General features: G+C 42.9%; 1 protein-coding gene, 1 long non-coding RNA gene and 1 pseudogene across 2 annotated transcripts; 2 read left to right on the forward strand and 1 right to left on the reverse strand.

Moving 5' to 3' along the window:
* The first annotated feature begins 3363 nt into the window (after nt 1-3363).
* On the forward strand, nt 3364-5648 carry LOC104430547 (annotated as a pseudogene).
* Nucleotides 5649-5719: 71 nt separating this feature from the next.
* Nucleotides 5720-9333, reverse strand: LOC104439968 (vacuolar-processing enzyme). Its single transcript, XM_018871236.2, has 4 exons — nt 9003-9333; nt 8314-8514; nt 7520-7726; nt 5720-6164 (listed from the first exon to the last, which is right to left on the reverse strand). Exons 1-4 carry the CDS (start codon nt 9240-9242, stop codon nt 5982-5984), a joined length of 831 nt encoding a protein of 276 aa, XP_018726781.1. The 5' UTR covers nt 9243-9333; the 3' UTR covers nt 5720-5981.
* A 61-nt stretch (nt 9334-9394) lies between these two features.
* LOC104437819 lies at nt 9395-10776 on the forward strand. The gene is made up of 2 exons (XR_724469.3): nt 9395-10141; nt 10526-10776. It is a non-coding gene; the product is annotated as an uncharacterized LOC104437819 (long non-coding RNA).
* Nucleotides 10777-14511: the final 3735 nt, after the last annotated feature.

Raw genomic sequence — 14511 nt, forward strand, 5'->3', positions numbered from 1 at the left:
AACTATACCTTTGTTTTAACAAATCTTAATGTTTCTGACTTAAGATATTGACTTATTGCAGAGTCTGAGCTTTGTACCGCCAATTGTGTACGCCATCTCCGGGAGCTTTAAGCATATAGCGATTGGAACCGTGGCTGCAGCTTCACTGTTTTTAGCCGCGACCATTCAAGAGAACATGTTGCTGGACACTGACCTGCGCTTGCATCTCAACTTGATCTTCATAGCCACTATCTTCACCAGAATCTTCCAGTCAGTCTTAGCGTTCTTAAGGTATATATCGGACCTATCGCACAAATTTTCTCCTTTACTTCATTAATCGCCAAAAAAACTAATCTCCTCTTTTCTTCATCAAATTTATTAGCAGAATGGGGATTGTTGTGGACTTCTTGTCGAACTCAACGATCGTCGGTATCATGAGTGGAACTGCGATTATGATATGCCTGCAACGGTTGAATTGCATCTTTGGACCGATTCACTTCTCCACCAAGATGGATGTGATATCTATCTCGCAGGCGGTGTTCAAGCACCAATACGAGGTCGTGACAATTCAGTGATTAAATTATCTACATTCATTTGCTTTGCTTGGGTCTTAAGCATTTTTACAGGGACGATGCGACAAAAAGTTATGTAGACGAAAACTTAGATGAAAAGAGTAGGGAACAAAAAGACATGACATGAATACAAGATATTCCCTAAAATAGTTTCTTTATCATCTGAGGTATTATAAGATAAATGAGATCATACGCAGTATAGCTATGAACCGAACAAAGAAAGATATACATGCGGTGAATGATTAAAGTGTGACTAGGATGAACCTCCTTAAGATGACACATCTGTGGCTTCTTGTTGTCAGTATAGAAAGGCTAAGGGAAGACCAAAAGGAAAACGTCTTGTGAAGCCCAAAATAAGACAGAAAATCTTGGCTTGTGCTTCAAAAGCAATAGTTGGAATTTACACTCCTTTATGTTAATTGGAAAGCATAAAAGATACTATGGGTTCGTTTTATTCTCTTTTCTCGGAGTATGCTGATTTCAAAAAATTATTGTACTTTCTTACCAAAAATAATAAAAAAATTATTGTACTTTTGGGCAATGGAAAAGTGCAGTGGGCATGTTTCCCCCCTGCATGCAGTGGGGTCTCTTCAGAACCATGCAAGAGGCCCATCTAGATGCTTCGTAGAAGTAGCGTGTTCTGATTTCTTGAGGGAGGAATCTTGGCTTGTTCACAATTTGCTTTAGCTATTTGGCGTGAAGTAAAGAAGGAAGCTTGCTAGGGTTTCATGATTTGTTTAATGAAAGAGTAGCCATGGAGAAAGATTTGTTTTTGTAAATGTGAGAAGATACGGGGGATTAAGGTTTAATCTCGGAAAGAAAAAATTTAGGTAGAACTCAAATTCAAGCTCTGTTATTAGATGTCAAGGACTCTTGCCGCCTCCTCCCCTGTACAAATTACGTGAAAAGAAGAAAAAAATTAAAAAACTGAGACATTTGGTGGAATTCGAAAGTGTTGCATATAATAATTAACGTCAATTGGACCATGTCGGAAAGAAAGTGAGAGAGTAAACGAGCAGTCCTCGCAAGGCGTAGAGGACCTAATCATGACTTAACTAAAATTTCGTAAGGCCGATCTTTACTTAATTATTTTTAATATTTTTTTTGGGTAAGAATCTTGAATTTAGTTGAGTCTATTTTCACTATCCAAGTCAAGATGAGGTCTAGTTTATTCAAGTGGCCTCTCTTTCAACATAAAATTCCAACATATAAATGGGAGGTGGAGGTTCGAATTCCCATATTCTCAAGGGAGTTTGGAGTTGGGGCGAATTAGTTTCAGAAATGGGTTTCGACTCCCACACCCTACAAGACAGGACAAAAGAGTAATAGTTAGAATATGAATAAAATAGAACTGATAAAAAAAAAAAAAAAAGTCAAGATGGGTCGGACAAAAAGAAAAAGTCGTGATGGGCGCGGATCCCAGGAGGAAAATTACGAAGGGCGTGATGAGTTGTGGGACATCACCCCCTATCTAGTGGGGTTCGCACGTCAAATGGTGTACGAAACCAGAGTGAATAGCGTTGCCCACGGGCAATCACAACACGATAAGCGGAATAAGGTAGAAAGGCTATGATAGGATGAGCAGCTGCAGGCTAGCGGTGTTATGTTGTTTGAAATAATTGGCGGATGAGAGATGTCTGAAAGCAATATGCAAGCTCAGAGCATGGTCTTGCTATGTGGGAATCCATGTTTGGTCGATGTGCCTAGAGTACAATAGTCAATGTGAGGTTGCAACATGTCATGATGACATAAACTCACAAGGATGCTAATTGACATGAAAATGGGTAATTAGCTGTAAGTAAAGAATGAACAACAAAAGGGCGGTCCAACTTGGCCTAAAGTAGGATGTTCGGCTGCTTTATAGAATGGGAAAAATTCATCTTAGCGGTAGCTTTGTTTGACTACAAGATTCATAGCATAGGTTTCCAAAATCTTCTGAGAGATATGACTTGTGATCATATAATAATCTATAATATTTTCGAAGGATAGCTATAAAAGACTATTTCATGGCAATATGGACACTTTTTGGGTATGTAACATACCCGGTGGAACTAAAATTAGGGTTAACTCTTCCATCGGTGTCTAATTGTAGCAGGAGAAAGTATAGGATTAGGCGCTAAACATGAGGGTTGACTTTAGGCATGCTATTGACTTAACAAAGTAGGCTCACTTTCAGATGTTTTCCATTATTTGGAAAAAACCAAAAAGGTAACCAAATGCCCTAGCTTATCTTTAAAGCTCGCATCTTTGTCAAACTAATATTTAACTGTCCCAGAATTGTCAATTAAACTCATGTTCATGCAAGAGAATTAAAGTAAGATTATTTGTCCCAACGAATTCGGTGCTGTATATCACGGTCAAACCTTAACATGTGTATGAATGACTATGACATCACCCCTTATATGGCTTCTATAAAGTAGGAAGCAAGTAGGAAGCAAGTCGGAAGACGCGATATTTTAGGGGGCGGTGTCCGCATCTTCGTTGAGGATATTGTCGCTGCCCCCCTCTTTTTTCTGGTCGAACTGTTGCTTGCTTGCTTGTTGCCTGCTGTTTTGTCTTTTATTTGGGAGTGACATCCTTATGTCAAGATTGAATGAAGATTGGAGGGAAAAAAGATGATTAAAAGAGAAGATTAGAGAACAAAACCTAATCTTCACGCGATGCGTCAGAACCCGAATTATGGGGAGAATTCTGCATTCAAGCAAATTAAATTTCACCAAGTCACCACGTGACCCAAACGCCAACCATTCCAACCTTTCCCTCCCTCCCTCCCTCCCTCCCTTCTCTATTTAATAATTCCTATGAGCACTCCTTAAATCCTACACTATTTCCTCTCTGGCGCTCACTCTCAGTCTGAGTTTCTACATTAATGTTAACCCCACTTCCAGGCTCCTGGCCATGGCCGACGGCAGCCACCAACACGACAACGCTGCTGCTTGCCACCACCACCACCCTGGCATCTCCTATGCCGCCAGCTTCTTCTGGGTCCCCTTCGGCCAATTCTCCTTCGTCTTGGTCCACCATATTGACGAAGCACATGGCAGCAGTGGCGGCGGCGGTTTTGGTGCTGGCGCTGGTGCTGGTTGTGGTGCTGAAATACTGTCTAAATAGGAAGAACCGGAGAATGCAGCTTCGCTCTGCATCCCCTAACATTCCTCTCGGTTCCCCCATGTGCCATTTTACTTTTGAACAAGTGCATGAGTTCACCAGCCACTTCGCAGAGAGAAATCTACTCGGACGAGGTGGTTATGGGTGTGTGTACCGCGGAGTCCTTCCCAACGGGGAAGAGGTAGCAGTGAAGCGACTGGACGTGGGGAGCAGACAGGGAGAGAGTGAGTTTCTGAATGAGGTTGGAAAAATAAGCCGAGTTCATCACAAGCATGTCGTGTCTTTGGTTGGATACTGCACATAGGGGTCCGAGCGCATCCTCGTGTATGAGTATGTGCCTAACGGGTCCTTGGAGTCACACTTACGTGGTTAGTTCGCATTTTCAGTACCAATTCATGCTGCGAGCTTTTATGTTGCCCCCTCTTTCTTTATTAGTCTTTTTTTGGCGTCTGATTTAGCATTTGGGGCTATGTGAAAAAAAGAAAGGGAACACTAATCAGAGAACTTGGCGCCTTTTGTGTTTCATGGAAAGGATGCTGATGGAAAGTGATCACTGCAGGAGGTCGACAGCCAACCCTAGCTTGGGAGGCCAGAATGGGAGTTGCTGTTGGCTCTGCCAAAGGATTGGCATATCTTCACGAGGATTGTAAGTTTCAGATGTAGTTTTGCCGTTCATCTTTATTGGATTAATAGTTAATTTAAAACTGTGAATCATAGAGCTTTGCTCTTGTATATATGAGAAACTTTCGTTTTGCAGGTCATCCGACAATCATACATCATGATATCAAGGCAGCAAACATACTTGTTGACTCAGATTTTGAGGCAAAGGTAAAAACAAACTTATTTGATAAATTTAAGAATGGAAAGTTGATAGTTCCAACCTCAGTTGCTTAACTCTCGGAGCAAGTAGATTGCTGAATACCGAATGCTTGTTTCTCAGATTGCAGATTTCGGACTTGCAAAATTGGCTTCTGAATTGAATGAGGGTGAATCTAGGCCAGTGGGCACCTTTGGGTAAAGATTTGCTGCATTTGTATTTTGATTCGGAGGACAGGGATGTGAGCTGGTTATTAACCGGTCTTTAGATGTTTCCAAATGATTGTAAAATAAGCCATTGCCTGCTAGTTCACCTCGTGCTTTATTTGTTGAATCACAGTTTTCTGGGTACTTTCATGGTTTTTCCTTTTTCTTGGGAGGTACTCTTTATGGCTTGACTAGTTCAATCATGTTGAAGCACAGTTTATGTTCTTCCCTGCAGGTATGTTGCTCCAGAATACGCCTCAAGTGGGGAACTGACCCCAAAGTTAGATACTTTCTCCTTTGGGGTCGTGCTCTTGGAATTGATTACTGGTCGCAAACCTGTGGGTTCAAGACATAATTCTTTGGATGATAATCTGGTTTATTCGGTAAGTTGGGCAATTCTCATGTTCACGATCGTAGCCCAAGCTACTTTACTGTGGGATTCGGAATTTGATGTTTTTCACTCGTCGAAGTCGCAATACTGAAATAGACATTGTCATGATTTACAGATGAGGCCTCATCTCACCCGACCTATCAGAGTGGCAAACTTAGACTCTCGTTGATTCTAGGCTGCGGAACAATTATGACCCCATTGAGATGGCTCGAATGATGGCCTGAGCTGCTGCTTGCGTGTGTGAATCGGTGCAGTGTCGACCAAAAATGAGTCTGGTAATATTTCAGTAGCCGGAGCTTAATCTTCTTTAATAGATGCTAACTTGCTACATCCATGACTAGCGACAGCTATTTTTGTTCGAGGACTCATGTCCCGTTGATCTAAAGATATGTTAGGTTATCTGGAAATAGGAACTCTGACAATCAGCTTTTGAAAAATTATGCAGATTGCTCGAGTCCTCGAAGGGCATCAATCTGCTACTGACCTTGATGATGGGACCGGAGCTGGGCCGAGTAACAGCAATTACAGGGAACCAACAGGTGAATATGGCTTGTATGCATGTGGCTCGAGTAGCGGGTCCTAGCCGCCAAACAGCGCAAGATCTGGAGATGGGAAGGATGGGGCTCACATTTTGCGACCTTGAATAGTTTGTAGACTTCTTGTTTTTACGCTTTACCATGGATGGCAAGATAGGACTGGGACATGTAAAAGAAAAAAAAAATCTGGTGTGATTAGTTTTGTATCCAAGTTTGTGTCCAGTAATTTGCCAAATAATAACAATTTATGTATTTTTTTTTTTGGGAATAGATTTGGAATATAAATTTGTTTGGTAAAATTTTTATTTGGAGCAAATTTTTTATTTTTTTATTCTCAAGTGGATCCTTAGTTCGGAATGATTCCCACTTCACTCATGCACTGAATCCCCTGCTAAGAGAGCTCCAGGGACCATATGGATTGCGAGCACAAGCTTCGCCTGATACCTCGGTCATTTGCTCGGTCTGGATTCCAGCATTGCACATGTTTGCAAAGGAGCGCACGTACTTCAACCCATATTCAGAGAGTGATCCACAATGAGTCTCAAATGTTCTCACCTGCATTAAGCATTGTCATCATCACACTAGTCAAGACGGCAAAGAATACTCAATCGTTGTGTCAAAAAATCCCATTCCCCCAAAGTGTAAGATTTAAGATCAATAATATAAAGAACAAATCGAACTGACATAGTAAAAGGTTCACAATGTCAATGCAAATGTCGGCATCACAAAAATATATCAAACATGTGTTGGTTGAGAGTAGAGGTGTCAAACAGGTGGGTCAAGTCAGGTTTGGGTCGGGTCATTAATGGGTCGATTCAAATTAACCCATTAATCCATTTATAATCCATTTAAGCCTAATATAAATTTTTCGACCCATACTTGATCCGACTCATACCCAACCCGACCCATATTAATAAAATATTTTCATATTTAACCAAATTTAAGAAAACTTATTTTTATGTTTTTTAAAAATTATATTACTAAAAAACTTCCAAACTTATTATATATATATTATTTTTTAAAAATGATATTGCTAAAATAGTTTTATACAACACAAATTTAATGGATAATTTTTATAATTTTTAAAATAATTATTTAAAAAAATCAAATTTTAATTATTTTTTATTTTTTAAAAATAATTTTTTAATTATGGGATTTGCTACCGTCAGATATTGCACTAGAAATGGAATAGAGGAGGCAGAGGTGACTACAAGGGAGGCAGTAGTAGCGCATGCGGATTTTTATTTTTATTTTTAAAATATATATATATATATATTTTTCTTTTTAGTTCTTCTTCTTTGGCTGGCCGTCGGCCATCGTTGTGGTTGGCAGCCGGCCACAAGCAAGCCTCGAGCTCGCCCGAGGCTAGTGAGCTTAAGGCTCGCCAGATCGGCGAGGCGGAGCCTTGCTTGACGCCCGCGAGCTCGAGTCTCGCCGGATTGGCGAGGCTTGAGCCTTGTTGGATGTCGGCGATCGACCCCGGCGAGTTCGAGTCTCGCGAGATCGACAAGGTTCAAGCCTCACCGGGAGTCGACAAGGCCTCCACCTCACCAAATCCGGCGAGCTTGAGTTCGCCCCGACGGCGAACTTGAGGCTCGCTTGGGTGCCGGCGACCGGAAGAAGAAGATAAAAAAAAAAAAAAAAGAAGAAGAAAGAAAAGAAAAGAACATGAAAGAAAAAAATAAAAAGAAAAAAATTAAAATAAAAAATAATTATAATTGCAGTATTCATAAAAAATATTTTTGTAAGTTAAAGAGAAAAGAGAATCTCTCGACCCACTTAAAACCAAACCCATTTAAAACCCATTTAGTAAACCCATTTAACTACTTTTTGTCAAACACAAATGACCCATATATGAGCAATTTATAATTTTGACACCTCTAGTTCAGAGGTCATGAGGGAGTAATTACCAGACTTTTTAGGCAAGCCCAGTCATCAACAAAAGGTTGTCCCACAGGTCGAACAGCTTTCAGCACCTCTGGACCCTTTTTAATTCCAAACAAGAGCTTTCCAATTAGTTTGACACTGTGATCTATATGCATCCGATGAGACAATGCCTCAAAAAATTGCTTCTGCGCTTCGAGTTTCCTAGAAGAGCCTTCGGGAGCTTCAAAGAACTGAAACAAAGACGGACGCAAAATCAGATTTGGTTACACAAGGCTCACAGGGCAATTGACAATACCGAATTTATTCTTTATATAGTGAAAGAAGAATAAGAAGATGAGTTGAAAGGAAGAGAGGTAATTTCTCTAGTTAAGGAAGTCCTTTTACTTCTACTAACACTTTCAGTAAAGTAATATGCAGATGTAAGAACCTTCAATTATCAGAAATCCATTGATAGAACCATTTTTTATTATTAGAAATCCTTTGATAGAACCATTTTTTGCCGGACCTCTTCAAAATGCTATATAGTAATCCCTTTAAGTAACTCTTCATTCGATTGATCTTGTGATTCTCATTAGGGAAACAATCTAAGAGAGGTTGCAATTGACCATGACAAAACCCTCAAGAATCTATCCTTAAACATTTAGCATCCGGTGGTGCCATGACTTAAATCTAAAGCGTGCAGCCTCAAACATTGGAAGAGCCCGAGTTGAGCTCGAACTCCGGCGGCATTAGGGTGGGTATTGCCAGGAAGATGACCATGACGAGGCCGAGAATAGTGGGCATGGCAAACGCAATTCGTGACAAGGGAGAGAGAAACCTCAAGCCAGAAATAAAGCAGATTGGCATCCTGCTGGTCAAGGTCAACACCTTTCTGAGGAGGCCTTAGGCAGTTGTCATCCACAAAAGGAGAGTTTGTGCCCATGTACAGGAAGAGATTTTCCTTACTTAAACCTATGTCACCAAATTGCATGACATGGGAACCGTATGCAGTGTTGTCCTTAGCTGTCCTCTTTTTCACCTGCATATGCCAGCCCAAAGAAATACCATGAGATGAGAAGAAGCACAGAGAGAAAGTGAAAATAACTGAGGCAGTCCAGGCAAAGATATACGGACCACAAGACTTTCTATTCAAATCATTATTCGATTTGCAAAAGTTATCATTACAACAGTAAACGCGTCAGTTTTGCTTCCGATTTAAATTCCAGATCCTATTGTTGATTCAGAATTCGGGTCAATTCCAATTTATTTGTAGTACAAACCTATACATCTCAATGTTCTACTATGTAGAGCGCTTTCAGTTCATTCTTTTTCATCTTCACAGATATTACCTACAAAATTACTCCTCACAACATCATACAAAAATCGCAGAAAAACAACACCGATTCAGAACCTGCGATTCAGCTCCGAATCGAGTCAAATCCACGATCACACTCATTAAATTAGACCGACGGAAAGGGGAAAAGGTCGTCGGATTCGAGGTGCGGAGCAGCAAATCGGGAGAATCACCTGGTGACGGTAGTTCCCGTAACCTTTGGATCCGGCGATCAGGACCGCGCACCTCGTCCCGACGGAGTCATCGTCGCCGGAGCGGAACAACCTCGAGGGGTCGGACGGCAGCCCGATGACGACCCCGGCGACGTTGCGGCCGGCGGTGACGTAGAGGAGGACGAGGAGCGTGGCGCCGGCGAGGAGGATCGTGGCGGCGGAGGAGAGGCGGATCATGGCGGCGGAGGAGAGGCGGATCATGGCGGCGCTGCTGGTGGGCCGGGGGGGTTGCTTGCGATTACCTCGAACCGATGGTTATATTTTAGAGTGAGAAAGATAGGGAGAGAGAGAGAGTATAGGGTTGGATAAAGCGGTGATTGGTGGGATTTCATCATTTGCCGCATCGACGGCTGCGATCGGGGCCGCGCCGGGGCCCACCTTAAAGGTTCCTTCGACGACGGGCCGCGGGATCGCTTTCTCCGTCTAATTCGTCGATGGGAAACGGAACGGACGGCTCAGATTGTTGCGTCGAGCTAAGGCCACTTTGAAGTTCGTATAAAATACGCTCCCCTCTCTCTCTCTATCCCTCTGTGTGCCCCACAAATCCTAGCTGTCCTCAGCGTCTCAGCCCCCTCTCCATCTCGCTCGCTAGCGTTCGTTCCGCTGCGTCCCTTCGAAACCTCGCGCCGCCGCCCGGAGGACTGATCATGGTGAGTGGGGGTTTTTCTCCGTGGTTCGTCTATTTCGGCCGATTGTCGCCGGTGGATCGCCGTTCGCGAGCTCTTGGAGTCTGGGACGGTCGATGCTGTTTCGGCGTGGCGCTCCATCATTCGGGCGCGCTGGGCCCATTCCATTAGCTGAGGTGGAGCGGATAGGTTTTTCTCCGTCGTTCGTCTATTTCGGCCGATAAGCAGCAAGTCAGTGGGGTTTTTCTCCGTCGTTCGTCTGTTTCGGCCGACGAACAGCAAGTCATCGTCTGTTTCGGCCGACAAACAGCAAGTCATGGAAGCAAACCCTTGGAGGGTGGGCAGGATCGGACGTCCCGGATTGTTGCGTCGAGGTAACGCCAGGTTCTTTTTGGAACTGTAGGACCCTAACCTTCACTTTGTGGAGTCTCCTGCTCGTCCAGAAGTGCACATTCACTTGGCTGCCCAGCAACCGTACGGAGCTCATCTCTCTATTTTCTCCCATTCGTTGGAATTTTATGTGATATTTAAGATATCATCTTAGCTGCTTGCCATGGGATCCTGATTCCTCAAGTGCTTATGAGAATGTAGACTTGGAGTTTAAAATTTCATTTGCTTATTTATATATTCACATTGGCGCAGATGTTGAAACTTCGAATGCAGCCAGAATTTGGTGGATTGCCTTTAAAACACGAGTTCTGATTAGACATCTCGTTTTATCCTTCCGTTTGGTGCATTGCTGCCCAACAACACGAGTTCTGATTAGACATCTCGCTTTATCCTTCCGTTTGGTGCATTGCTACCCAACTTCCTGTTGGTTTAATTTTTGCGTCTGACGGCCAGCTACTGTGCTTGCAGACTTGCTTTTGCTGCTGGTCAGCCATTTTCCGACGACGACGATGATGCAGTTCCGATGGAGTATGAACCGACTACTGAGGATTTCCTTTTCCGTAGGAGTTGCTGCATTGGGTGCGCGTTTTTCTTGTTGGAGAGATTTAATAGTTTACACGTTTGAGCTCCAATGTGACTGTTCCGTAGTCACTTTGAATTGATGTGGTGATCCATCTCATCTGAATGGTCTATGTTCAATCACGAGTGTGTTGAAGTGATCTTATCGTGCCCCTCTGATCTTTGCGCATGCCATGGTATAGCTGCTAAGGGATTGTGAAATGCGGTCAAGATTTCTCCGCTAACCAATCACGTTCATCTCACAAAAATCGAAACAAACAAGCTGAATGATCCCCAAAAGTCTGAGCTCACCCGGAGGAGAGGAATGAGGCAGAGGTCGTTGAGCTCGTAGTCGATCACTCGGTCGACCTCCTTGAGAGTGCTCCAACCCTTTGCGATTAGCTCCATGGCCGTCTTGTTCCTTCCGTGCATGTCCCACTGTCAAAGCCACCAAAAGAAAAAAAATAAAAATGAGCCCATTGAAGAACCCAAGAGCAGGATGCCGGAGAGGAATATGTTGGAATTTGCGTACTCCCGGATTGAGCATGAAGAGGAGGCGGCCATGGCAGGTCGGCCTGAGAGAGAGTCTTGTGCAGAGTGGCCTCAACATGTTTGTGTTTATGCCTCAAAGAAACAGAGACCGGCTGGGCTGCGGGCTTGCTCTTTTTCAACCGTACCGTGGCTGACGGGAGAGGAGTTTGGGTAATTCGGTTACATTCATATGATCCGTGGCTGTCAATTGGGTTGCCGCGGCCCGTTGGGCCGTAACGGGCCGAACAGGAGATGGGGGAGAGGGAATGAGGGAGGCCATGCGTGACCCGCGGGAGACCGAAGAAGTGAGTTGTGAGCGTGACTGAGCGAGAGCTGAGAGGATGAGCCACGAGAATGGGAAATTAGCATTTTGACAATTCAAAATTACACATCCACCCTTGTTATCTTTTAAGAATATCTTTATAATATGGGTTATTACTACAAAAAACTTCAAATTCATACACTTGTGATGTATTTACTTCAAATCCCCAAATTGATACACTCTGCACGAATTTACCATTTATTAATTTTCATTAAATATTACTATCAAATTGCTAAATTGAATGACACACAGCAGTTGACGGCTGCACCAATTTAGGATTTTACCTCGTATTTGTCATATATGTGCTGGGTTGTGATTTTTCTTTATGGAAATTAATGGAGAATAAATTTAACATAAATTTACACAATTTGAGGTTTTTTCTAATCAAAAAATTAGTTTTGAATAAATTTGTTAAAAATGACCACGTTTAGCATCAACCACACAATATCATATGCTCAACATCCATGTCAATGATTTCAAATTGAAATTAGTCAGATAAACACAATTAGCAAAATATGACTCAATTAGCACAATTAAAAAATTTAAAACTAAATGGTAAAAGTGTAATAGGTATAGAGTGGCAAGCATGCCTTGGCTTCCAAAGTTGTGGGAGGTGAAGTGATTCGAATGTCGGGGATGCTGCACGTGAATGATGCACTCAACCAACCAATCCTTTATGGGCCAACCAAAAAAGGGAAATCAAGTGCTCTCAAAACACGACATCCACCATCAGTTCAATGATCTCGTGCCATTGTTAGAAGAATGTTTCGATCTCTACAAAGCGGAGCCACGCTTATGGCTCAGCCTAATGTAAGCAAATGCATTCCAATGTAATCTCGTTGACCTCATCAGCATTTAGTACGATCATAGAGCAGTTCGACCGGGCTATCGGCTGAAGACATCAAGAAGAAAAAGATGCCTGATCGAGGCCTATGGAACGGCTCATGTGATCGTCGAAGGCCTTCTCCAAGCCAAGGCTGAAATCGTTGCTATAATGGTCAGAATGAACGTCAACATGAGAAATAATCTATCATAATCAGATGCAGAACAAACACACCCTAGCCGGGGAAAACATTCTACATGCGACGATTAAACAGCCATCAAGGAAACACAACTTTACTGGCCAAGATAAAAGGGACATAATCTGATTAATGGGTTAGATGCCATAGATGTTCTACGTAGTTGAAACCTGGATAATTTTACTAGCACATCTGAATAGAGAAGCTAAAGCAGAACACAAAATGAGTTAGCTAAGTTAGCAGCAAAAGTTTGAAAATTTAGTCAGCTAACTGAAGATCGCTCTTCCATTTTGATAGAAGGGAATGTCCATGCATGATAATCATTTAAATGGACGCAAATTAATGGCTAGAGGTGAGACCAATATGTGAGACAGACGAACATTCTCAAGAACGTATGAATCTCCTATCCCACAATTCCCGCATCTGCACCTTCATTTCTTTTAACTCGGGTAACACCATCCGATAAGGAGTCTTAGGGACTGGCTCTGTTCCGGGTGCTAATTTAATCACACACTTTATTTCTCTTTCTGAAAGCAGACTTGGCAAATCTTCATGAAACACTTCAGAAAACTTCCGCACCACGGTTAAGTTTCTCATATCCGGCTCCTCAACTGACGCATCTATTACAGTTGCCATGCAGATTCGGTAACCAACAACCAGAACCAGGTCATCTTCAATGACGAATAACAAGGACTGAAGTTCCTTTTCGACTCTCAGTAATTCAAAACTTTCATACGCCGACCGAACAAACTGAATTATATCTCTGCCACGATTCATAACAGCAGAAAGCTCCTCGAGCCAAACCTTTTCATAAATGACTTCCAAGTCATACATAAGCAAACTCATCAGGCACAACTATAGTCAGAGACTCATCTTCCTATTACTTCATTACAGCAACGGAAACTCCACAACCTTCACTCAAAATCCTGTGGCGCTACTCTGATAAAACATCTCAAAAACATTTTTCCCTTGGTCGATGCTTGGTCGACCCATTCATGCTCTTTCAGCCATCCTAGTGGCGTTCTATCTGCAATAACGGTACTTATGCTCTCCTGGACTTACACAAACAATTCCTAACCCAATGGCCATGCTGGCCACATTCAAAACATGTTCCCCTTTTTACTCTAACACTGGGCTGACTCACGCCTCATTTCCACAAACTTGACACACAATCGGTGAGTCCTCTACCTCCCATCAAGTGACATCATGCACCCTTCCTTGCACTGGGGTCTATTCCAAGTACTCCACTGAACATCCTGAAGCATGCTTCCTCTGATTTGTCTTATCAACGGCGGTGACAGAAAAAATGTGATTCCATCCGTCTATACGGAAAATCTTTGATCAGATGACTATACTGGCAACCCTTGTAACAAATCCTTTCTCTCTTACAGCACGGAACAGATCCCTTTCTTTTCTTACAGACACGACACACATCGATCGAGTTGAACACTGACTTTCCAACTCTACTCTTCCTGGTTGTGTGAAACAGGGTACCTTTCTTCTAACATCGGCCTTTCTCCCCAATCGATTTCCATCTCTTTCTAAACTAAACCTTTGACTCAGATACAACGGCTTGATCCTTGATCACAACTCCAGATTGGGCCTCAACAGGCGCGGCAACAACAACGGTCACAACACTAGTAGCGGTAGAAACAATGGTAACAGCGGCGGCTCGGTCCTGAGCTTACTGACCCAACGAGCTTCCAAGGAACACTAGCGCCTGAACGATCCCATCAAACCTAGGATCGCTCGGTGCTGCTACACTCTTAGGTACGACTTGCGGCGGTACTCTCACACTCACGCTGGTCTAAACCTGCGCTATACCTCGAGTACCAACTCTTGTCAGCGTCCTACCCTGAGATACAGGTCCTATCGACCTTTACCAAGGAGTTCTCCACTCCTGGTCACTCATCCTACAGGCTCTTTATAGACGCCTGTTTTCTGATTCCAATATCTCATTAGAATTCGAGTGACCACACAAATACACTACCAAACAGTTATCACCCACATGCATTAGCATATTA

Source organism: Eucalyptus grandis, chromosome 3 (assembly GCF_016545825.1).
Source record: "Eucalyptus grandis isolate ANBG69807.140 chromosome 3, ASM1654582v1, whole genome shotgun sequence".
Taxonomy (NCBI): Eukaryota; Viridiplantae; Streptophyta; class Magnoliopsida; order Myrtales; family Myrtaceae; genus Eucalyptus; species Eucalyptus grandis.

What these genes read in the sequence shown, in the direction of transcription:
- LOC104439968 (XM_018871236.2), bottom strand. Translation starts at nt 9,242, where the DNA reads ATGATCCGCCTCTCCTCCGCCGCCATGATCCGCCTCTCCTCCGCCGCC. An exon ending in ACGGGAACTACCGTCACCAG is followed by an intron (nt 8,515 to 9,002) that starts GTGATTCTCCCG and finishes TGGCATATGCAG; the next exon opens with GTGAAAAAGAGGACAGCTAA. An exon ending in GGGCTTGCCTAAAAAGTCTG is followed by an intron (nt 6,165 to 7,519) that starts GTAATTACTCCC and finishes TGCTTAATGCAG; the next exon opens with GTGAGAACATTTGAGACTCA.